This window comes from Pelophylax lessonae (assembly GCF_965119305.1).
Source record: "Pelophylax lessonae genome assembly, chromosome: 4".
Taxonomy (NCBI): Eukaryota; Metazoa; Chordata; class Amphibia; order Anura; family Ranidae; genus Pelophylax; species Pelophylax lessonae.
The window spans coordinates 567,923,000-567,948,623 of NC_138771.1; the positions used below are offsets into that span (position 1 = coordinate 567,923,000).

General features: G+C 46.1%; 1 protein-coding gene across 1 annotated transcript in view; it reads left to right on the plus strand.

The window, feature by feature from the left end:
* Window positions 1-25,624, plus strand: part of PPP3CC (protein phosphatase 3 catalytic subunit gamma) — a 151,414-nt gene that overhangs the window by 57,238 nt on the left and 68,552 nt on the right. Inside the window, exons 2-3 of the mRNA XM_082255785.1 lie at window positions 23,898-24,095; window positions 25,118-25,242. Of these exons, the coding sequence (XP_082111911.1) occupies window positions 23,898-24,095; window positions 25,118-25,242 (323 nt within the window). The remainder of the gene's footprint in view (window positions 1-23,897; window positions 24,096-25,117; window positions 25,243-25,624) is intronic.

Below are 25,624 nucleotides of genomic sequence, written 5' to 3' on the forward strand. Positions count from 1 at the left end.
CTCCTGTAGGCTGTTCGGTAGAATGAGAAGATGGTGCACGCCACTGCACCATGTCACTGCTGGTCCACAAGTCTGTAGCTTGTCAATTAGAACCGGGTTATACCCAGTCCTGCCCATTGCTTTCTGGATTGGCAGCGCTGCCTCTGTTACTCCCACTAGTAGTGAGTTGGACCCAAATAATGGAGCATTTGGCTCTGGGGAGTTAAAGGAAGGGTTTTTTTTTTTTTTTTTTTTTGAGGCTTGTGTATCACATAGTAACTGGATTTGGGATCTGTTTAGGCTGTCATTCAGGAACCTTTATATTTACATTAGATCTAAAATATAACTATAGCCCTTTTTATCACATTTGATTTGGAATATGACAACAACTGTACTGAAGCCAGACAAATAAACAAGACCAAATGAATGCAAATATTGTAAAGCCGCAGTGTGGTGTGCTCATGTTATAGTGCTGGATGGTTTGTCCCCACTGTTACTGATCTGGAATGCTCCCAGTGTTGCTATGGTATCAAGGAAGCAACATTTGAATTTTTAGTACGGTTTAGAAATGGAGAAGTGCTGGAGATTGAATAGTTACATTTTAATAACACGGCTGAAATTTTAGCAGTGTATGCCCTGCCGACACCGTTTTATTCGACAATTGTGCCGTCATTTTTTTTAGTTGCAGGAGCCTGTCAAAAAATTGTTGCTTGATTAACACCTGCATCAATTTAGATGCAAGCACTGTACAGGTATTCTGACCACCCTTGTTGCCAGCTATCCGAATGCAATAACCTGGCAGGGGAAATTCGTCCATCCACTGTGGGTACGAATGTAAAATCTGTGATATTTCTTTCCTCATCCTGTTTGTTTTTATGAGCATATTTATTCTTCCGCTCCTTCATTTGTCTGCTGGAGTACTTGGAAGTCCCTGGTACATCCCAGTATGTCAGGGAGCATGTGATCTTCTTTTCTTCCCAGGCAGCAGTGCTCAGGTGTGGTGCTCAATCACCTCAGACTTCTCCCTATATGGGCAAAGTGACAGGTTCTATTTAAAATGTTGAATTTCTACAGCTGGGTTACAGAGATGGGTATGATTTTACACACAAGCTTCTTCCTCCCGGAGCAAGATGAAAGAGGAAATTCATATTTTACTGCGTCAGACACCACTTTGTAATGTTGGTTTTGTTAAGCAAATGAAGCTGTAGGGTGATAAAGTTTGAACTGCACACAGGGACCCATTTGTCATTATATGCCATTATCTTGAGTTCAACCTCCTGCATCTCTCAGCATGCAGTGTTCTTCAGCCCTAAAAGTCACCCATGACCAGCATGGTGACGTGTGTTCCAGAGAGAACGATCTGATTGGGGAGGCCTTGATGCTGCTAACTTCTGGGGGGGGGGGGGGGGGGTGAAGGTCTGCTATGCCTGTCCACTACTTTGCAGGAGATGGGTGGCCACACGCCTAGCAATATGGTTATTTAATTGGTCATTTAATACAACTAACCTAATTAAACTTAGAGATTCACAATACCCTTTTTTTTTTTTTTTTTTTTTTATCGGCAAGTACAAGTAACGATACTTTGTGTTACCGATACAAAATGAATGTGTTGTAGCTACAAACTATGGGATACATTTATGGACTTTTTTTTTTTAAAAAATTAGTTTTTACTAATAATCGCGGCAATCAGCGATTTTTAGCGGGACTGCGACATTGTGGCGGAGAAATCTGACAATTTAGTGATCAGTGCTAATAAAAATGGACAGTTATTGTATAAATGACACTGGCAGGGAAGAGGTTAACACTAGGGGTGATCAAGGGGTTAAGTGTGCTCCTAGGGAGTGCTTTCTAACTGTACTGGGACTGGATGTACTAGAGGAAAAGAGACCTGTTTTTGAGCTTAGCTGAAACACAAGATCCTTCTGCCTCTGTGACAGAACAGCAGTCTGCCTTGTTTACATCGGAAGACCTCCATTCTGTCATTCCACGGAACGATCGGTGGGTACCAGGGGCCACGACTCGCTGATTGATTCCCGCTGTGTCCAATCACAGCGGTAGCTGCGCCCCCAAAAATCTGTGCACAAAATCACGTACTTGTACGTGATTTTGTGCATCTAGGCTTCCCTGCCGCAGTATATATGTGGTGGGCAGTCCTGGAAAGTGGTTAATTAATATTATGAATTTAAATGAATATGAATTTATTGGTGGCCATTATCGGCATTTTTACCGCAAGAAAAGCTCAAAACTTCATCCCTGTAAATTATGTTGCACTTCTGTTGTGGTCCGTTGCGCTTTTGTTGTGGTGGTAAAAATCTTGCTTGCTGCATTTTTGGTCAGTTAACGAAATCTTCACCAAAAACGCACCTCCCCGTTAAAATGCATTGAAAACGCAGCAAGACCGCATCTGAATCTCAGTTTGAGTCCCATGACCTATGAAAAAAACATAGACGCGTGCGTTTTCTGCACCATTATCTGCAACTTTTTCTCTATTGGCAAAATGCCGAAAACCCCATTTATGGACGGTATGTTTTCGGCCGCCAAAATTCCAGTGTGTCTCCAGTGTAGGCAGATGAGATTCATTGATTTGTAAGCGTATATATTCAATCAATACCGTATGTTCATCATTTTAATTGATGAATTGCTCGTTTGCTACTGCTCATACCTAGATCAGTCACAAATCCATAAGCCTAGACCTATCTTTATACTATAGCTTTCTGCTGATAAGCCATTTTACATTGCAGCATGTGCACAGATCAGACACTATTGTCAGCAGGATTCAGCAATGAAAGGGTTACTCTGCATGTTCTTGTGTTTATCTGAGATGTATACTTCTCTATCCCACACACATACACTTGTGCAGTGCGGGCAGCCATGTCTTGTGGGGGCTGATTCTCTTCCTGCCATGTAATTAGCACCCTGCTCCTCACACACTGACAGCCCCTTGGCATTGCCACAGAAACTGCACAGACAGACCCTATATTTGGGAATAGTGTGTTCCTCAGCACCAGCGGGCACATAGTATGTGTGTGTGTCTTTGTCTCCTTTATGGATGCAACTTTCTGTGTGTGCAGCTTTGATTTATTGTTCCTTTGTGCTGGATTCTTTCCCTCCCTTATTAAATTAAAATGTTTATTTGCTGCGAGGTAAAACATGGCATTCTGTTTTATAACATGCTGTGTGTCTCCTCTGTATATCAGCATCTGGAGTATATATTTCATTTATACAAAAGAACAATTTTCTGTCTTTATATGGTGGTATAGAATGCAGTGTGCTGTATGGATCTGCTTTGTTTAGAAAATGCAGTATCCAATGTATAGGTAGGTCTCAGTTGTATAAAATTACTTTTCACCTCTCTTATGCCTCGTACACACGCACCGATTGTTGGCCGACCGATCGGCCGTCTTTTGTCCAGTGTTGTTGTGTTGGTTGAAATGTGCTCTAGACTGCACACAAATTTTGTCGGCCAACAACAACCAACTGCAGAAGTGATGTCATGTTCTGGTTTACTTTTCGTGTGTTTTTTCTTCTCTGAGCATGCCCAGTCTTGATAATCACATTTTTGTCTGCCGAAATCTGTACTAACTGAAGAACAATCGGCCGTTCTGGTGACGGCCAACAAATATTTTATAGCATGCACACCAGATTTTGTTCGGCCGAAAAGTCGCAGTCGGTTGTCGGAAGCATCATACTAACAAGCCGACAATCGGCCGATCGGACGTTGGCCGAAAATTCACGGCCAACAATCGGTGCGTGTGTACGAGGCATTAATCGGTGTATAGCCTACAGTGTGCGGAGTATAGTTTTTGTTTAAATTATAGACCTTTCTCCTCTGTATATCCGTGTATAGGGCACAGTGTTTGGTGTGTAGATCTCATTTTATGTAACTGTATTTTTCTCCTCTGTAATATCAGTGGATAGGATACATTGTATGGTGCTCCAGCAGGTAACAGGGTCTCTGCAATAATTATGCTCCTTCATTCAAAGGTTCTGAAGATAGAAAATTTGAGACCCTTCTTTACTCTGGCAGGCCCAACCCTGCAACCAACTCTTGATGCAATTTCAGTATGTCAGACCACAGCTAGGACAATAAAACACAGAATAAGATCCTGTATTCCAGGACTGTGCTTTTAATGAAGTAAAAGTCCAAGCCTTTAAAATCAACAAAAACGACTTTGGTTTGTGGCCAGGACTAAGAAACCTCTAGCAATGGCTTTGGATGCCTTGATAATAACTGGTTTCAGTTCAGACTAATCTATGCCTTTCCCCATTATGAATTCTACCTTGTATGCTCAGAAAGACAGAGCAAGAAAGGAAGGTGATTCTTATTGCACCAAATTGGCTTAGAAGAACCTGGTACACAGACATACTAAGACGTCTATTAGACGAACTCTGGTCTCTTCCCAACAGGCTGGATCTGGTGTCTCAGGGCCTTTTATTCCATCCTGGTTCTCAGTCTTGGGCTTTAGCAAAATGGCTGTTGAAGCCCAGGTCTTAAGAGATATAGGGGCCTCTAAGTCTATTATTCAGACCTTGCTGAATGCAAGAAAAGCCATTTTGAGAAAGATCGAATATCTTAGGCCGGCCATAGACTGATCGAAGTTTGATCAGTTCAGCATAACCAACTGAATTTCGATTGGTCTATGAGCAGGCTGGTTGTACTGAACTCAATCCATCAATCGACTTCAATACAACCAGATTGTTGGATTTTTCATGCAATCAATGCCAGGGTCTATTGCTTCCAGCAGTGATGATTATATTGTGATGGCTGGGAAACCTCCCTTTGTCAGAATACAGTAATGCGGAGGAGGGATTCCCAATCAACACAATGTTGATGGGGAAATCAAGCGATTTTTCTTTCCTTTTTAACCTGTGGTTGAAGGAAATAAAATTGTATAATGTATACCCGGAAATCCTTCTTTGATTGGTGTAAACACAGCACTTAAGTTCCATGTTCCTTTGTGCCTTTTATTCTGGCCTATCTACAGTCTGGTCTTGACCAGAATTTGTCCTTAAGCACTCTAAAGGACAGGTTCGGGCCTTGTCCATTTTCTTTCAAAGACCTCTCTTGTAAAAACCCTTATTTAAGGTGTATCTTGCTTCAAGCCCTCTTTGCAGGACCCTGTGCTTCTTTGGGATCTCAACTAGGTTTTCTCTGCCCTCCAGAAACCACAGTTGGAACCCATCAGGGATATTTCCTTAGATAACCTCTCCTGCAGAGTAGGCTTTTCGATGCTATCACATCTCTGACAATGTCTCTGAGTTCATGGCTCTCTCTTGAAAAGAAATTAGTCCTCATTCTTCACCATGGCAAGGTTGTCTTACTCCCAAGGCCAGCCTATCTTCCTAAGGTGGTATCAGTCCTATCATCCTTATGCTCTGCTCCAACACAGTGTTGTGGAAATCTTATTAATATTTGTGTGGACATTTACCAGGTGTTTTATTTAAATTGCCAGTATGTCTCCCAGTGTCAGTTTACCGGTAAGCGCTATGCACAGCGAATATGGCTTTAAGGCTCGGTTCACACTGATGCGATGCGGGAAGGCTGCGAATTCGCAGCCTGTTCCCGCATCGCACACGCACCCCCGGCAGTTCACACTGCCATATGCGATCCGCTGGGGGTGTCAATGTAATCTTAACGACACCCCCAGTTTGATCGCATATCGCAGTGCGATCGTGCAGTTCGCACAGGATCGGATCGCACAAGTGTGAACCGCTGTGCGATCCGATCCTGATGCGGCAGCAAAAATGCCTCCTGTGCGTGTTTGCTGCGGGTGCGATGCGAATTTAGCCATACAAACTGTATGGCTATACTCGCACCGCACAGCTGATCGCATTTGTCATGTCGGAGCAGTGCGCTCCGACATGACATACGAACCCGGCACACGCAGTAGTGTGAACCGGGGCTAACTGGCATTGAGGAAAGACCTGTAGTTGTGGAAACCTTCCATTAAATAGAGACGGCATACCACTCACCTGATCTCCCGAACTGTGGACGCTCTGAGCGGCTATTGATGGAGAGAACGCCAGTCTGGATCTATGGCAGTGTGATGCGAACTCCACCGCGCAAATGTATATCAGACAGCCAGGGCCCCGGTATTTACTGACGGATGTATGTTTGTGATGTGGAATTATTATCGTTTTGATAAATATCTGCCCTTTTACTGGAATAATGACTGGTAGCTTTCTATTATGCTTGATCCGTATAATTGAAATACTGCTGCTATTTTCCTTTGCAGATATCGTCCCATTTGCTGGAATAGTAGAATAACTATCAAATATGGTTTTTATGAACTATATTATATAGGATTCACTCTAACAGGTTATGACGGGAATGCATGCTTATGAATTGGCGTGGCCGAGTCCACGATAGTGTTTGGCAACCATTTATAGTAATAGTGCATTGTTTCGCTTTCACTTGACAGTTGGAATCTCATGCACACGGTCTGGTTTCTCCATAAACATAAGCTCCCCTTTCCTATTGTACTTTTGAAAGTATACATGTCTGTGATTGGTTGCGTTGACGTCACCTCCCCTGTAAACCCCTTTTGTTCTCTGACTATAAAATAAACAAGAGCGCTGCCTTGGGCAGGACTGCTCCTATGGACATTGACGGTGATATGCCTGTCTCTCTCTTTGTCGCCATACGCACTTTGATTTGTTTATACAAAAGAGCTGTAAACATGGCGCGTATTAATTTTCACAAGTGCGCTTTTCAGCGCACAAAGCAAATTTCTATGCTCCAAACTCCATTAATTTCCAGAACAACCGGAAACAAAGGAAATCTCTTTCCATTGCCTGTATGTAGTTTATTAGTCTACCTCAAAGCAACAACTTTGATCAGACAGACAAATTGTCTATTTGTCCTGTCCTCAGGACCTTGGATAAGAAATCTGATCACTAGAGCTTATGCTCTTGGGGACTAACCTCCTCCTATACTTATATATAATATAATATATAATATCTTTTTTATTGTATTTATAAATAACAGTACAGCTTATGCAGTATGTCACATACAAGAAAAAAGCAAATTGTACATATATCAAACTTTGTACAGGAGAGCGTAGTAATCCTAAAACAAACCTATCGTCAGAAACGTTTCAGGCCACATGCTGTTGTATATCTGGGATTCACGTATTGTTGGTATGTTCAAAGATCTTAAAATACACATTTTTAAAACCAATGAATAAAACTATTAAGCCTTGAGAAAAACGAACAAAAGAACAAACACTGTTGATGTAGTGGTCTAAGAAGAAAGTCTCCATGATATAAAGTTAACACATCCAATCGAAGGTTACGCATATAATCATGGGTCTTCCTGCACTTTTATGCTCCATTCCACCCAATTGGTTGGGTTTCATCGACATTCTGGTACTAGGTCTCTGTAGCCCATCTGTGTAAGTCCGCCACCTTTTCCTCTGTTCAGGTTCTACCAAGTAGATCCAATCTTCGGATGCCAATTTTTGGCTTCCAGGTCCTTGCAGTGGCACTCTGAAGTTAGATCTTTTCACCCTTGTTTTTAGGCCTGTTGACATGGGTCTGTTTGCCCAGTTGTTGCCCACCCTTCTCAATCATTACTTGGGGATGTCCCAGGGCCTTTTAATACTTTGTCTGTGTCCTGTACTTTATGATTAAGATGAGAGGAATTTAGACTTGTCTATAATTTTATATCTTGGAGAACCATACAGGGCACAAGCCATTCCCCTTCCTTTCTTTTGTTAATCTGCATTGCTTGCTACCAAACCAAGGATCCACTGAATGGGGAATGGTTAATGGCACCCAGCTGCCGCTTCCCTGAAAGCATTGCCAGTGTCCTATCATCTGAAGTTACGAGCCCCCTAACCCAGGGTCTACCAATATATTGCCTGTGTCCTGCACTGTACTCCTAAGATAGGGAATTTACAGGTAAGACTTCATTCACACTTGTACTACTTCAATGTCTTTGGAACTTTGATGCATCTTTGTTGCAACTTTGGATGCGGCTTTGACCACTGATAATGGACAACTGTTGCACAACTGTCGCATGTATAACATTCACAGGCCTTTTGAGGGTTTACATTGCGATCTATGGCACTCGGGTCATATCACAGATCAAAGTAGTGCAGGAAACTTTTCAAAACATATTTGAACGGTTGTCATTGAAAAACATGGGGTGTGACTTTAGTGTGCGACTTGTCATGCAACTTTGGACAAGTAGGAATGGAGCCTAAGTCAAAATTCCTTTATTCTTCTATGTTTATCAGTGTATATAATGCAGTCTCCGGTAAATAGATGTCATTTTATACATTATGACTTTTTTCTCCTGTCTGTATATCAGGGTATAGAACAGTTTCCAGTGTATATATCTTCTTTATGTCATTAAATTGTATAGGATGGAGTGTCCAGTAGATTGATATCATTTATACAATGTGACATTTCTCCATAGTATATTGGTGTATAGGACATCTAATTAAATAGGACTTTTCTACCTTGTATATTCTTGTATAGTAGGGATCCTCCAACTACGGCCCTCCAGCTGTTGCGGAACTACACGTCCCATGAGGCATTGCAAAACTCTGACGTTCAGACATGACTGGGATTAATGGGAATTGTAGTTTCTGAACAACTGGTGGGCTACAGTTTGAAGACCCCTGTTGTATAGGATTAAGTGTCCAGTGTATAGATCTCTTTAATACAGTAGGAATTTTCCTTTTTGTAAATCCGTACATAGAATGCAGTGTATAGATGTAATTTATTTATACAATAGGATATTTCTGTATATAGATGTAATTTATTTATACAATAGGATATTTCTGTATATCTGTGTATGCGGATAACACTTTTGTCTGAGCCTACCTTAAAAAAAGAATACCTTGATTTAAAATAAATGTGGACTACTAGGCAACCACCAACTGTTGAGATATACACATTGGAAAGGAGTATATAATGTACCACCCAGCTGATAAAGTCCGGCAGCCAGGTGTATATAATGTATAATATAGTATGTAGAATGCATCAGTCAGGCGTATGTAACAAACATCAGTGCACTGATCAGAAATATATGAAATGCAACATGGCATATATGTTGGAGAGGTCAGGACTATATAAAGTGGTATTAAGCCCAAAAACCATAATGTAAAATAGCAGCTTACCAATGGCTGCATTCGTTTTTTTTTTTTTTTTTTTAGGCTTTTCCACCGCTTGATTTCTTTATCACCTGACGATCCAGCAAGAACACACTTCCTGCCTAAGCCTGGGTTCACACTTGTGCAGGGTGGGACACCACATGGGATTCGGATATAAATCGCACTACAGTCTTATTCAAATCACATGCTATTCTTTGCAGTGCGATTTGAGCCCATTCATTTTGTATCGGCTTTATTCACACGACACCACACGAAAAAAGTGCAAGCATCCTTTTTTTTTTTTTTTTTTTTTTTTTTTGCCTTACCGGAATCTGTGTGAACACCCATGCGATCTGATTCTTGCAATCGCACTATGTTTTGTAAACTGTTTTGGGGTGTCAGTTATTTAACATTGGCACCAGTGGCAGATCACATGAACAGAGTGTGATTTCAATGCAAGTGTGGGAAACGCTCCAGGATTTGCTGCATTTCCTGCACTGCATATATGTAAACAGGGGCCTAGTACACCCAGTATGCTGAACGAAGCTGAAGAGCTCAGGAGGAGCCGCTGTACTAACTGTGATGTTAGTACAGTGATCTCCCAGCTGAGCTATTGTGTTCTGACAGGAGGACGGGGGGCCAGAACACACCAGTCAGCACTCTCAGGATGAGAATGCTGATTAAATAATCAGCAGATCTTTTTCGGTCTTGCCCCTTTGACTGGCCGGCTTCTGTCGGACCGGATGCCGCCCGATATTCAGCCAGTGTGTACCACCCTTTAGTCTACTACTGGATGAAGTTGTAAAGACACCTTTTGGACAGCAGCATTGTCAGCCTGGGTAGAGGGTAGTGTTAGACTAGCAGATTTAAATTGATTTGACTAACCAATTGAAACTAAACTCATCAATCCTTCTTTTTTTATTTTTTTCCTTTTTTTTGGATGATTTTTATATAAATGAACAAAAGCTGATCATTGTAAGCACCACTGTCGGCGGTAAATGATTGGTCTTAGCCTTAACTGCTTCTATGTGTGGAACATCTTGGCCTGTTAAAGGAAGTTGAAAATTACCAGACTTACTAGCCAAATCACCAGGTGAAAACAAAGAAAAAGTAACTAAAAAAAAAAAAAAAGAGCACTTCTTGCAGCCATGGCATGGAAGAAGTGGTAAGCTGTAATTTAATAATTATTTTATTTGGGTTGATATCGCTGTTTTACTGCGGCAGGCTGGCTCGGCTGCACGAAAGAACGTAGCCTTATGTCGATCGAGCACGTGGTGCTGGGGAGGTGAGCACGCTCCCACTGGCGGCGCACTACCGCTCCCACTAGGCAGCGGGGATGCCGATCCACGATCGCTCCCCGCTGAGAGAGGAGGATGGTCAGCTGTTGTATACACAGCCTATTGTTCTCTCTGAAATGATCAGAGTGCCAGCGATCCTTCTATATAGGATCACAGGTCTCTATGATCATTTCACAAGCCCATCCCCCAAACAGTTATAAAACGCTTCCCTAGGCTCACACTTGACAATTTAATCACCACTGTGTTAACCCTTCCCTGCCAATGTCATTATTACAGTAACAGTGCATATTTATAGCACTGATTACTGTAGTAATGTCACTGGTCCCCCCAAAAGTGTCAAAAATATCAGGGGTCCGATCTGTCCGCCGCAATGTCGCAGTCCTGCTAAAGATCGCTGCCACTACTAGTGAAAAATACACAAAAAAAATAATAAATAAAAATAAACAAAATCTCTTCTTGAGATTTTGTTTTATCAAAGACCTGTGGCTGAATACATTTTGGCCTAATTTTTTGAAAAAAATGTATTTTTTTTTTTTTTTTTTATATTGGATCAGTTTTGTAGCAGAAAGTAAAAAATATTATGTATAGGTTTTTGTTATTGATCGCAAAATTAAAAAACCCAGTGGTGTTCAAATACCAACAAAAGACAGCCCTATTTTTGTGGAAAAAATAATATAGATTTTGTTTGGCTACAGTGTTGCATGACCATGCAATTACCAGTTAAAGTAACACAGCGCTAAATTGCAAAAAAGGGCCTGGTCATGAAGAGGGTAAAATCTTCCGGAGCTCAAGTGGTTAAACATAATTTCTCTTTTGTTCTTTGAGGGACACAGCGCTCCATATTCAGAACCATAGGGTTATATTTCCCCTTACTGGAGTAGGACACTAGACAGAAAAAAAACTTGGCTATGGGCAGTTCTAGCTGGTATACACCCCCCCCCCTCTCTGCTATAGACCTCCATTTTTGTTTTTTTGTTTTTTCTGTCTAGTCAGGAGTAAGGACCTAGTTACCTGCTGGGATCTCTGGTCCTTGCACATTTTTCTTTTTAAATGCCATTTTTTTACTCCTGTTTTTTTTTCCTGTGAGATCTACAATCAACTGCTGGGCTGGACGATGGGCTGAATAGCTAGATCCAGTGGTTGCCCCCCCCCCCCCCAGTCTGGCCAGCGCTCGCACGCAGACCAAAGCTCTGCCCTGGGTCGGTGGCGACATAGTCCACTAGATGGGGGCTTGGCTGCCAGTTAAACGCCTCACAAGATCACATACGACCAGGTCTTGGCCCAAGTCGCAGCATTCCTCCTGGCCGACAGCCCTCTATTTCGATGATGAGGAGGTTCTGTCTGGAGTGGTGCCCGCCTGGTTCCTGGTATGTTGAGTAGATGCCTCCCCCTGGATGTGGTTCTGGATGAACGCGGGCTACTCCCTGGAAGTAAGACCTGCGGGTTCCCACCCCCCGGACCCCTCGTTGTTTTGGTGGTCCCTGTGGGTCATCTTGGTACCCCTCTGAGGGTAGCGGTGTGGGTTTGCTGATAGATGGGGCTGGTATGCTGCACTGTATCAGTGGGGGTGGGTTGGCATGCTGTCGGCAGACGGACTTCCCGGCTTGGATGGGGCGCTGGCCATTGTTGGTGGTCCTGTGCCCGGATCCCCCTCCTAATGTGGCTGTAGCCTGGGCTCCAGGGGTCCCTCTTGGGTTCCAGGGAGCCTCATGGGTGCTGCATGTGGTGGCCATTTTGCCATTGTCAGCGCCATTGTATTGGGGGCCTGTGTGAATCTATATGCCAGGGGCCATGTTTGTGTAGTCCGACGGCCATGTTTGTGTAGTCCGGCGTACATTTGGAGCAGCTCCCATGATAGTGGAGCCTCTGGGCAGTGATTTTTGGCTGTGGGGGCTCCTCCTTTTTCTCCTGGTCTTGAATCCTGGGTTTCCTTTTCCCCTGGACCCTGCACGTGGATACTGGCCATCTCTGGTGCAGACCGGTGCTACTCTGGTGGGGTGGTGAGTACTGGTGGGGTCCCTTCCTATCTCTGCTGCAGGCTGTGGGGTGCTCTGCTTTCAGGTACCCTTGTGGTGATACAGGTGCAGTGGATGAGTTCCATGCTAGACACTTTTGGCTGGTGGGTCCCCCTTTACCTTATGGAGTCTCGGAAGCCTGTTTCCCCACCTGATCCCACCTCTTGGAGGCTGCAGGTCCCTCGGGGTCCAAGCCCTCCATTGATGCACTGATGGCAGCCCTGGAGTTCTATTGTTTCCTGGGTGGAGTTGCCCTCCCCTGCCTCATCTGTCTGGTCAGATCCTGAATCTGGCTCTGCCGCTGCGGATGTTGCGCACTCTGCGGGGTTTGTAGCCATGCTCTTTAAACTATCAGATAGTGAGGATGATTCCTTCATACCTGTAGCTGCGCACGAGAAGGCACTGGTGGTTGCACTGATTACATCTGTACGGGAGACTTTGAAAATGGAGGATGCAGCTGAGGCTGCTGCAGAGGTGACTGTCCCCTTTGGCACCCACAAGCTGTCTCGTATGGCAAGTGTCCCATTATCCCTCCTATTTTGACAAATTTGTCTATAAAGATTGGGAGCGTCCAAAGGGTCGCTTTTTTGTGGTTCCTAAATGCTTTGTGTTGAGGTACCCCTTTGAAGAATCACTCCTCAAGTAGTAGACTGTCCCACCAGTGATGAATCCCCCGTTTTCAGGTTGAACAAGGCAACCATGGTTCCGGTAGAGGAATTTTCTGCTTTTTTAAGAATCCGGCTGAAGGGAAGGCGGAGTCTGTGGCCCACTATTCACTATTGCTGGTTCGTCGCTAAAGACGGTCCTGGCCATTGCCCTGGTGTCACAAACGGTGGGCAAAACTTTTCTACCATAATCTGGGGGGGTGAGCAGATTCCTCCGGCTCTTCTTTCTCCGCACACAAAAATGTTTTCGTCCCTCAGGGTCCACTGACAAGGGATCAAAACCTTTCAAGCCCTCCTCGGGAGATTCCAAGTAACCCTTGTCTGGAAGCATGAAGGTGCACCCTCATCCATGCATGGGGTGGGCTGGCATCTTCGTTGGTTTCCGGGCACGTGGACTTCCTTAGTAAACGACAAATGGGTCCACCAAGTGATATTGTCCGGTTACAAGATAGTTTCGTTCTTGCCCTCTGAATAGGTTCTTTCCTTCCAATGTACGTCTGTCCCTGGACCGATTGCGAGCTGTCTTCGGGATGGTGCAGGACCTGTCGCTTCAGGGAGTGATAGTCCCTGTTCCCTTATTGGAATGGTTTCAAGGTTTTCTTTCAAATCTGTTAACGATCCCCAAAAAAAGAGGGCAAGGTCAGTCCAATTCTGGACCTCAAGGCCCTGAACTGCTTTGCACAGTGGTGGCATCCCTACATCAGGGGGATTTTGTAGCCTCTATCGACTTCAAGGATGCCTATTTGCACATTCTGATATGTGCCCGACACCAGAGTTTCCTCCTCTTTGCCCTGGGAGAGGAGCATTATCAGTTTGTGGCATTACCCTTTTTGGTCTTGCTTCTGCTCCTCGGGTCTTCACAAAAGTGTTTGGCCCTGGTTCTGGCTTTGCTACATCAGAGGGGGATTGCTGTACTGGGCTACCTGGACGATTTCCTCCTGCAAGTGAAGTCCACTTCTGCTCTGATGGATAATGTGGAAATCACTGTACGGACCCTGAAGGAGTTTGGTTGGCTTCTAAACTACCAGAAGTCTGCCCTGATTCCATCCAGAAAATTGGATTATCTAGGTCTGACTCTGGATTCAGCTCTAGCCAAGTATGTTCCTTCCTCTGGACAAACTTCAGAAGTTGCATGCTGCAATTCATCTTCTGTTGTCCAGCAGATGGTCTTCCCTCTAGACTTGCATGTGAGTGCTGGGCCTGATGGGGTCTACCTTCAAGGCGGTTCCGTTTGCACCGTTCCATACGACGTCCCTCCAAAGAGAGATCCTGGGGAAATTGGACAAGTGTCCAAAGTTTCTGGACAATCTGATTCTGCTGATCCGGGGAAACCAGGGGTTCCCTGGTCTGGTGGCTTCGTTCTCCGACTCTTTGGCAGGGCAAATTCTTTCTTCCCATGTATTGGACAGTGGTCGCCACCGATGCCAGTCTGTCCCGGTGGGGAGGTGTCCTGGGTCTGCGCTCCGCTTAGGGTTGTTTTTGGACGCTGGAGGACTCCAGACTACCGATCAATGTCTTGGAACTTCGGGCGATCAGGCTGTGCCTTGATCACTGGACGGATTGGCTCTGGGGGCTCCAGGTACAGATCCAGTCAAACTGCGGCAGCAGTGGCTTATTTGAATCACCAGGGCGGCACACAAGTGTGTTGGTGGCTGTGAAAGTAGCCGGCCTTTTCCTGTGGGCAAAACGCTTCGCTTCATTCCAGCCCTCTCCGCTGTACATATTCCTGGAGTGGAAAATTTGCAGGCGGACTATCTCAGTTGGCAGGCGCTGGAGTGGCCCCTTCATCTGGACGTGTTTTAGCTGCTATGTCTGTGGTGGGTCACCCCCGAGGTGGACCTGTTGCATCTCAGCTCAACAGAAAGGTACTGAGGTTTGTGGCAAGGTCATGCGATTCTCTGGCGGAGGCTCTGGTGGCCCAGTGGGGCCAGTATCCTCTGATCACCTTCCCTCCTATTGAGCTTCTTCCGTGGCTTTTGCACAGGATCAAGGCCAAAGGGATTCCGATCATAATAGTGGCCCCGGATTGGCCTCGTCAGTCTTGGTATGCCAACTCGGTGCGATTGGTTGCCGACATCTCTTGGAGACTGCCTCTCAGGGAGGACCTGTTGTCCCAAGGGCCGATCTTCTGTCGCTGGCTTTCACAGCCTGGCTGTTGAAAGCCAGGTGCTGAAGTATAGAGGTTTACCTGGGTCGGTGATTCTGACACGGCTGAAGGCTAGGAAGTCCTACCTCCTAGAAAGATTTACCATTGTACGTGGAAAGTGTACATTTCGTGGTGTGAGTCGATCGGTGTTCACTCTTGTTACTTTTACGGTGGCTCATATTTTTACGTTCCTTCAACGGGTGTTGAGCTGAAGTGGGCCTTGGAGTACCATCAAGGGCCAGGTGTCTGCCTTGGCGGTCTTCTTTCAGCAACCACTAGCCACGCACTCATTGGTAGTGTGCACTTTTATTCAAGGGGTTCGACACATGACTCCACTGGTTCGGTCTCCTCTACCTCTGTGGGATTTGAATTGGGTGTGGGATTTGAATTGGGTGCTATCAGTTCTCCAAAAGCATCCCTTTGAAATTATTCGGGCGATTCCCCTGCTTACGCTGTCACAGAAGGTAGCTTTTTTTTGGTGGCCATCACCTCTGCTTCCAGGGTGTCAGAGCTTGCGACGTTGTTTTCGCACCCCCCCCCCCCCCCCCCAATCTAGTGGTCCACAAAGATAAGGTGGCTTTGTCCACGCCCGTTCTTCTTACCGAAGGTGGTCTCTAATTTGAATTAAGACATTGTGTTGCCTTCCCTTTGTCCCAGGCCCGCATCCCAAGGAATTTTACGTTTTCATGCCCTGGATGGTGGTTTGAGCAATTTGGGTGTATCTGGTAGCCACAGAGCATTTTCGGAGGTCAGACTCACTGTTTGTGATCACGGACGGGCCAACGAAAGGGCTGTTTGCTTCCTGTTTTGCTTCTTCTGCGACCATTTCCAGACATGGATGGATCAGACAGACGGAGACTCAGACTTATTCTATCCGGGGTCAGGTTCCTCCTTTCCCTGTAATGGCACACTCTATTTGAGCGCTTAGTGCTTCTTGGACCTTCCGTCCTCAGGCGTTAGTGGCGCAGGTTTGCAAGGCAGCCACTTTATCGTCGGTGCACAATTTCATTAAATTCTACAAGGGGGATGTGTTGGCAGCTGCGGATGCTTTATTTGGCCAAAAGGTTTTGCAGGTTGCTGTTAAGATGGTCTGTTCCCTCTTTGGGGGTGTATTGTTCAGGTTGGGCTCCGGTTGTTTGTTGAGCTCCTGTTACCTGCTTGGCTTCTTGTGTTTAGACTTGGGATTTCTTTGTGTCCCACCCCTCTTGTTTGCCACTGCTTCGTGATGTCCCTATGGTTCTGAATATGGAACGCTGTGTCTGTCAATGAACAAAAGAGAGAATAGGATTTTTGTACTTGCTGTAAAATCCATTTCTCTTCCTTGACGGACACGGCACCCACCCCTCTACTAAGTTTTTGATACTGATGACACTGCTTGTTACTAAACTGAAGGCCTATAGCAGAGAGGGGGATCTATACAAGCTAGGACTGCCCATAGGCGCAGCCAAGTGCTTTTTTATTTTTATTTTTTTTTATTCTGCCTAGTGTCCTTCTCCTGTAGGGGGCAATATAACCCTATGGTTATGAATATGGAGTGATGTGTCAATGAATTCAGAGAAATGGATTTTACGGGAAGTACAAAAATCCTATTTTCTCTTTCGTTCATTGACGGACACAGCTCCTGATCTTCTTAACCATTGGTTATACGGCCCTCTACAGGAGTAGGACACTAGGCATAAAAAAGTCTGGCTACGCCTATGGGCAGTCCCAGGGGGTATACGCCCTCTCTCTGCCATAGGTACTCAGGTCCTTACTCCTGACTAGGCAGAAAAAAAAATTTCCTTGCTGGGATCTCTGGTCCTTACAATTTTTTTTTTTTTAGATAGAATTTTCTTCTTCTGTGAAATCTACAATTAACTGCCGGACTGGGCGATGGGCTGGATAATCTAGATCCAGTGGTCCCCCTTGTCTGGCCAGTGAGCGCGCGCAGACCAAAGCGCCGACCTGGGTCGGCTGCGACATAGTCCCACTGGACTGTCTTGTCTGCCAGTTAAACTCCTTGTGAAATCGCATAAGACTGGGTCTCAGCCCTAGTCGCAGCTTTCCTCCTGGCCGACAGCCCCCCCCATTTTGATGGTGAGGGGTTCTGTCTGGGGAGGTGCCCGTCTGGTTCCGTGTATGGTGATAAGCTATTTCCCCCTCTCTCCCCCCCCCCCCCTGGAGGGTTTTGGGGTGGACGTGGGCCCCTCCTTGGGATGGTCTGACCCCCGGGTTCCCTTCCTTCTCGTCAGGTACCCCCGATCATCTGTCCCCCCATCCTACCCCCCCTCCACCTATGCTTGGGGCTGTGCAGGTGGTCACCTCCTAGGGTAGGGGCAGAGTGCTATGCTGGCGGGGATGTGCTGTCGGCGAACGGACGATCGGCTGTACGCGGGGGAGTTGTACCTGGTGGGGGCTCCTGCCAGGGCCCCTCGTTCTGCCTGGGCCTGTTTTTGAGGCCTAGGGATCCCTCCTGGGAGCCTCGTGGGGCCACCATTTTGTTGTAGCCGGTGTGCTCAATGCACGGTGGCCAAGTTTGTGTAGTCCAATGGCCATTTTACAGTGGTTTGCCGTTGAAAATAGCAGCGGCGATTTTGCGGTGGGAGCCCCTCCTCACCTAGATCCTTTCATTTCCTGGTGGCTGCGGTGCCTGGTTTCTGCGGGGTGGTTAGTCTGGTGGGGTCCTCTCCCTCTCTGCTGAGGATCGATTGGTGCTCTGTGACTGGCAACTGGGTGGTGCTGCCAGAGCAGTGGGGGTTGACCCTTAGCAGTGTTTTATGGGGTCCCCAAGGTGATTTATGGAGTCTTTGGAGCACATCTCTCCACCTGATCCCCTCTGGGGTTGCGGGGCCCTCTGGGTCCCATCCATCCATCCATCGATGCGATGAGCTGGCTTAAAGCGCCCCTTCCTCATCTGTCCCCTCAGATGCTGAATCTGATTTGGCCCCCGCAGACGTGGGTCGCCCTGCTGGGTCTGCCACCATGCGCCTCGAGTCCTCAGATAGTGAGGATGATTCCTCTGCTTCTGCAACTGTGCACGAAAGACGCTGGTGGACGCACTAATTGTTATCTGTGCTTGAGACTTAAAGTTAGAGGACGCAGTTGCAACTACAACGGAGGCGCAGGTTCCCTTTGGCACTCGCAAGCCATCCAGAGCGGCAAAGGAGTTCTTTCCCCTCCTATTGTGACAGAAGTGTCACTAAAGAGTGGGGGCGACCAAAGTGTCCCTTTGGGGTCCTTAAGCGAGTTGCTCGGCGATACCCCTATGGGAAGTCCCTTCTTAAGAAGTGGACTGTTCCACCAGTGGTGGACCCTCCAGTTTCCAGACAAACAAGACAAGCATGATTCCGGGTTGAAGAGTCCCCTTTCTTTAAAAACCAGGCTGACAGGTAGGCGGAGATTGTGGCCCTCAATATGTACACCCTGACTGGCTCAGCACTGAGGCCGATTTTCGCCTTTGCCCTGGTGCTGCAGATTCTGACCGAGTGGGCTAAGCTTTTACGCAGTGACCTGGAGTGGGAGGCTTCCCCCCCTGCCTTTGTTGAAATTAGCGGTCCAGGGGCTGCAGTTTCTGTGATGCCTCTTTGTATGCGGCTACCCTAGTGGCTCGCCTCTCTGTTTCGGCAGTGGCCCTTTGGCGTGTCTTTTGGCTCAAATGCTGGTCTGCAGACCAGACTTATAAAAAGACCTTGACAGATTTTTCCTTTCAAAGAGATCACCTGTTTGGTGCTACCGTGGATGACATCATTAAAGGTCTCACAGGGGGGGGAGAGTACTTTTTCTTCCATGGGCTACTAAGGGCAAGGACTCTCGTAGACGTGGGCCCTCCTTCTCGGCTCATAAGAAGTGGTTTCGTCCCTCAGGGTCGACTGACAAGGGATCCAGCCCTTCGGGGCCCACTCTTTAGGATCCAAGCGAACTTGGTCTGGCAAGTCGAGAGCGGGCTTCTCCTTCAGCAGGCAGGTGCTCCCTCCCCTGTATCTGGGGTGGGGGACGTCTTCACTGGTTCCCGGACCCGTGGACTCACCTGGTACAAGAACCATTGGGTCTGCCAGGTAATTCGGTCCAGCTACAAAATCGAGTTTTGTTCTTACCCTCCGGTAAGGTTCTTTCTTCCGACATGCGACTGTCCTCGGTCCGCTTACAAGTTCTTTTTGGGGCGATGCGAGGTCTTTTACGGGTGATGGCTCTGACTTCAGAACGTTTTCTGGGGTTTTACTCAAACCGGTTTTCAGTCCCCAGGAAGGAAGGCAAGGTGCTTCCAGTTCTGGGCCTCAAGGCGCTGAACTGCTTTGTGCAGGTGCAGAAGTTAAGATTGAAGTCCATTCGCACGGTAGTGGCCTCCCTTCATCAGGGGAATTTTTCTTGCCTCCATCGACATCAAGGACGCTTACCTTCATATTCCAATTTGTGTTGATCTCCAGCACTTCCTCCGCTTTGCCGTGGGAGAGAAGCATTATCCGTTTGTGGTGTTACCTTATGGTCTCGCCTCTGTTCTTTGGGTCTTCACGAGTGTTGGCCCTGGTGCCAGCATTGTTATGCCAATGGGTGATTGTGGTACTGGGCTACTTGGATTCTGCGAGCGGAGTCTCCTGCTCTGGTGCAAAACCTGGAAATCGCCATACGAGCTTGAGGGAGTTTGGCTGAATTCTAACTTTTTTCAGAAGTCTGCTCTGGTTCCATCCACTAGCTGGACTATCTGGGTCTGACTCTGGACTCGGCCTTAGTCAGATTGCTCCTTCCTCTGGACAACCCCAGCAACTACAGGCTGCAATTCGTCTCGTGTTGTCCAGCAGATGGTCATCCCTCCAATCTCGCATGCGGGTGCTGGGCCTGATGGTGTCTACCTTCAAGGCGGCTCAGTTTGCACAGTTCCATACGAGGTCCCTGCAAGGGAGGGAGAGTCTGTCCAAATGGGACAAGATGTCTCTGGACATTCAGACCCCGCTGAGCCAGGGAACTAAAGAGTCCCTGATATGGTGGCTTCGTGCTTCGGCTGGGCAAATCTTTCCTATCCTTCTATTGGACAGTGGTAACCACGGATGCCAGCCTGTGCGGTTGGGGAGGCGTCTTTGGCAAATATTCTGCTCAGGGGATCTGGACACTGGAGTCCAGACTACTTATAAATGTCTTGAAACTCCGAGCGATCAGACTGTGCCTGGAACATTGGACTTCTTCAGGGATGTCCAGTGCATATTCAATCGGACAATGCCACGGCTGTGGCTTATGTCAGTAACCAGGGAGGCACAAGAAATGTCCTGGCGGCTCTAGAGGTAGCTGGCATTCTAGGGTGGGCAAAACGTTTCTTTCCAGCCCTCTCCGCTGTACATATTCCTGGGGTGGAAAACTTGTAGGCAGTTTACCTCAGTCGGCAGGCGTTAGACCAAGGGGAGTGGTCCCTTCATCCGGAGGTGTTTTATCAGTTGTGTCTCCGGTGGGGCATCCCTGAGGGAGATCTGATGGCTTCCCGGATGAACAGAAAGGTGCAGAGGTTTGTGGCTCGGTCACGGGATCCTCTGGCGGATTCCACAGATGCGCTGGTTGCCCAGTGGGGTCAGTATTGTCTGATTCACTCCTTTCCTCCTCTTAAGTTTCTGCCAAGACTTCTACGTAGGATCGAGGCAGAAGGGATTCCGGTCATTTAGTGGCCTCGCTGGGCTTGGTACGTCGATCTGGTGCGACTGGTCGCCGACGTTCCTTGGAAGCTTCCTCTCAGGGAAGATCTGCTGTTTCAAGGATCAATCTTCCACCCTGCTTTACAATCATGAGTCGGTGTTTCCAATGCTGTTAAAAGCTAGGAAACCTATTCCTAGGAAGATCCACCATCGTACGTGGAAGGCGTACATTGCGTGGTGGGAGTCTCTTAGGGTTCATCCTCGCTCTTGTTCGGTGGTTCGGATCTTGACCTTCCTTTAACGGGGGGGGGGAGGGGTGAGCAGAAACTGGCCTCGAGTACTATCCAGGGTCAGGTGTTGGCCTTAGCGGTCTTGTTTCAATGGCCCTTGGCCACATTCTCCCTTGTGCATACCTCAGGGAGTTAGGCACTTGCCGCCTTCAGTGCGGTCTCTGTTGCTGCCTTGGGACCTCGATTTGGTGCTCTTTCCTCCAGAGGCATCTTTTTGTGAATTTTCAGGGGATTCCCCCTGCTTACACTGTCCCAGAAGGTGGCCTTTTTAGTGGCTTTAACCTCTAGCTGCAGGGTGTCGGAATTAGCGGCGTTATCTTGTCCACCTTACTGGTGGTTCACAGTGATTAGGTGGTTCTTCGCCCCTGTCCGTCATTCCTTCCTCAGTTTTTTCTCATTTTTCATTTTGAATGAAGACAATTGTGTTGCCTTCCCTGTGTCCTAGGCCAACATTCCTGAAGCAAATTGCTTTGCATGCCTTGGATGTGAACCGGACAATTAGGGTGTACCTGGCAGTTACGGAGGTTTTTTTTAGGAAGTCAGACTCACTATTTGTGCTCACGGATAGGCCTCAGAAAGGGTTGTCCGTTTCGTCTGCGACCATTTCCAGATTGATCAGACAGATGGTGGTTCAGGTCAATTCCATCCAGGGTCAGGTTCCTCCTTTCCCTGTCAAGGCGCATTCTACTCGGGCACTTAGTGCCTCCTGGGCTTTCTGTCATTGGGCATCAGTAACGCAGGGTTGCAAGGCGGCCTCCTGGTCGTCGGTGCACACTTTCAAAAAATTCTATAAAGTGGATGTGTTGGTATGTGCGGATGCTTCTTTTGGCCGCAAGGTTTTTTCATGCTGCTGTTTAGAGGATCTGGTTCTCTTTATGGGTGTATTGTTTTTTTCAGGTGAGCTCCGGTTTACCTGGTTGACTATAGTTAAGCCTTGGGAGTTTTTATTTTCGCTGTTCCCACCCCTCATTTTTAACACTGCTTTGAGACGTCCTAATGGTTAAGAAGATCAGGAGCTGTGTCAGTCAATGAACGAAAGAGAAAATGGGATTCTTGACTTACTGAAAATCCATTTCTCTGATGTTCATTGAAGGACACAGCACCCACCACTCTGTGGAATTGTAATTCTTCTGACACTGCTTGTAACCTATAGCACAGAGCGGAAATATACCCCCTGGGACTGCCCATAGGCGTACCCAGACGTTTTTTCTGCCTAGTGTCCTACTCCTGTAGGGGACAGTATAACCAATGGTTAAGAAGATCAGGAGCTGTGTCAGTCAATGAACATCAGAGAAATGGGTTTAACGGTAAATCAAAAATCCCATTATTCGGGCAGGCCTTGACAAATTTGCTTTGAATCTAGGAGTCAGCTAAAAATGTTAGGAGTCAGGTTTTTTTTTTTTTTTTTTTTTTAAACCAACAAAGCTTACATGTAATGTTACTGAAGGTGAACTTCTCCTTTAACCCTTTTTCTGCCACAGCGGTTTTTGCATTTTTTTTGCACTCATGTTAAAAAAAAAAAACCTCAAAAACATTATATATTTTCTGAAAGCAGACACCCTAGAGAATAAAATAGTAATTCCATGATATTACTGCAAAGGTTTTCAGTAAAAAAAAAAAAAAAAAACACACATTAAAGTTTTGTTTTTTAGGGGGCACAAAAACTCAATAAATTACTCAATTTTTTTGTTAAAATATTAAAGCCGAGGTTGCACCGAGTAAATAGATACCCAGCATGTGTCCGTGAAATGGCGACAATCTTCAGTACCCTATATTTTCTATGAGCACCTCCTATTAAAAGCCCCCTATAGGTCATCAGTTTAGCATTACGCAGGAGGTCTTGTGCTAGATTTATTGCTCTCACTCCGGTGTGCACAGCAATGTGTAACCTGTGTATCGCAATGAGGTGCAGGCACCCCGACGTGTGTGTTTGTACATGTGTATATGTGTTTGTGGGGGGGTTATGTGTTTGGGTGTAACTTTTTTTTATTTTTTTTATTTTTTACAATCAAAAAAATATATTTTTGATGAAGGGTTCTCTTTTTGAGACATTCCAGGGTTTAAAAGATCATGCATGCCTCCCTTGTGCTCCAATGAATGTAAAGCAATGCACATCGCACAGCATTACAATTTTTTCCTGGCCTTGGGTCAGCAACAAGAAGGGGAGGAGAGCAGAAGTTTGTCCGCTCTCCAGCCTCCCCCCTCTTCTCGGCGGCATGCAGATGGGCAAGCATAGCCCGGGATATGGAGTGTTATGTGTGGAAGCATTCGGGTAGGTTTTTGAGACCTACCTATTTTTGAGCTGGTTTACTTTATCAATAAATGGACATGTTCCCATTGTTCCTCGATTCTGCTGGTTTATAAAAAGCTACTTGATTTTGTATTTGTATTAGTATGGTAGATCAGGTACTGCTGCCACATGTGACTGGAAGACTCATGTAGGTGGCTGAGAGACCAGAGCTTTTTCTGTTTGGCTATGCTAGTTAGACTTCCATTGTTAGGTTATATTGACCTATACATGAACCATGGCTGCCAAAGTACAAGAGCAAGTGGCAGGGGCATCGAATGCATTCAAGTGTTACCACTTCGTTGTTGCTAGATCATTCCTATAGGTAGACTGAAGGAGAGGACACAGGTGCCCTGGTCATTTTTTTCTTTTCCTCAGTAGATGCTCTTGATGGAGTTTGCTCTGTGCCTTTAGTGTTTGTGCTCTTCCATTCACATTGTCTCTTTGTGTATTCTATACTCCTTCTTCTTCTTCTTCTTCTTCTTCTTCTTTTAGACCATGATTACTTTCTTTTCATTGCAGCCGTCCCTTTTCCGCCCACACGGCGGCTGACTATGAATGAGGTATTTGTGGAAGGCCGTCCTCAGCTGGAAACGCTGAAGAATCACCTGGTCAAGGAGGGGAGACTGGATGAAGAGGTGGCTTTACGTATAATTCGAGAGGGAGCAGCCATTTTGCGACAAGAGAAAACCATGCTTGAAGTGGAGGCCCCCATCACAGGCAAGTTGGCGGCATCTATATTCACCTTTTGCTCAGACTGGTAGACTTGGTATTATCACAGCACAGGATCAATCATTGACCCTCATCAATGTAATGACTTAATACAATTTTTTTATGCCACATGAATACGTAGACGTTACACACCTCTTGATTATTGATACATCCTATGACCATTCCTTCATTGTCTTATTATTTGATTAATACCTTTGCAATAATGGAAACCGTTTTCTTGTTGTTTAACTTCTATTGGCATATATATCACAAATGTAGTAAGCAATATATGTCTGCTGGAACAAGAGGGCATCTTTCCCGGCAAAAGTGAATTGTACTGCATCACTCACTGGTACGGTGATTGCGGAAAGTTTGCCGGCACCATGTCAACCCATTACTCTGATCCAGATTTCAGAAGACAGAAGTCTGCCACCACCAGATACAGCCCTTCTCTTGCCCTATGCCGCACTGCTGGACCCAAAAGAAAGGGCTCAGATTTTAAGATGGGACGGATTGATTGGGGGGGGGGGGTGTATCTGGAGGGCTCTGTGATGGGGGGGACTCTTGTATAGGTAGCTTCTGTAGAGAAGTGACTCTGATGTGATGGGGGCTGTCAGTTATGAGGAGGCTCTGACTTAAGGGAGATGTTTGATGTAAAGAAGGGCTCTGATGAGGAGGGTGAACTTCCTCAAATATGAAGGGAGGGCTTCTGGTGTGCAGTTCAGTTCACCGGGACAGCTGTGTTCACATTCAGGCTCGAGTTTCCCAATGATAAGTAACGTTTACATTTTAGACTAGGCTGCTTCGAGATTTTGTATACGTAGAGGGTGCTGCGATTGAAAAAAACAATAAAAATAAACCAAGAAATAACTTACAAGACGCTTCCGACACAGAATATTAAACAAATGAAATCTAATCCTGTTGTATATAGCTATTATAATGTAAAGCAAAGTTCTTTCCATTTTGTCTACCTAAAACCTGTTTCATACCTTGCATGGTCTTGTGTTTTTTTTTTTTTTTCTTCCTTGCAGTATGTGGAGATATCCATGGACAGTTTTTTGACCTTATGAAGTTGTTTGAGGTTGGTGGTTCTCCTCACACCACACGCTACCTCTTCTTAGGGGACTATGTGGACCGAGGATACTTCAGTATAGAGGTCAGTGCAATGTAGATTAAGTGTGCCCCAGACCTAATTTATCCTATTGTCTAAAGGAAGACCCATGGATGTTAGCCCCAGCAGCCACTCATGTCCTTTTACCTTTTATGTTTCAAATAATGTAATTGAAGAAGCAGACTGATTTCCTTAACCGTGTCACACATGGGCTGAAAAACGTCCGAAAATGGTCTGTTTGGCAGGAACTGGCTGACTTTTAGCCTGTGCACAGCTCCTCATCCGACAGAAGCCAGTCTCACAACCAGCTTCTGTTGAACGAGCATGTTGAAAATTAGCACTGATCAATGGGTCCTGGCAGGGGGGTGATCAACGGGGAGATTGCCGCACTAACATCGAATGTGTTCGATGATCTGTACGTTTTTTT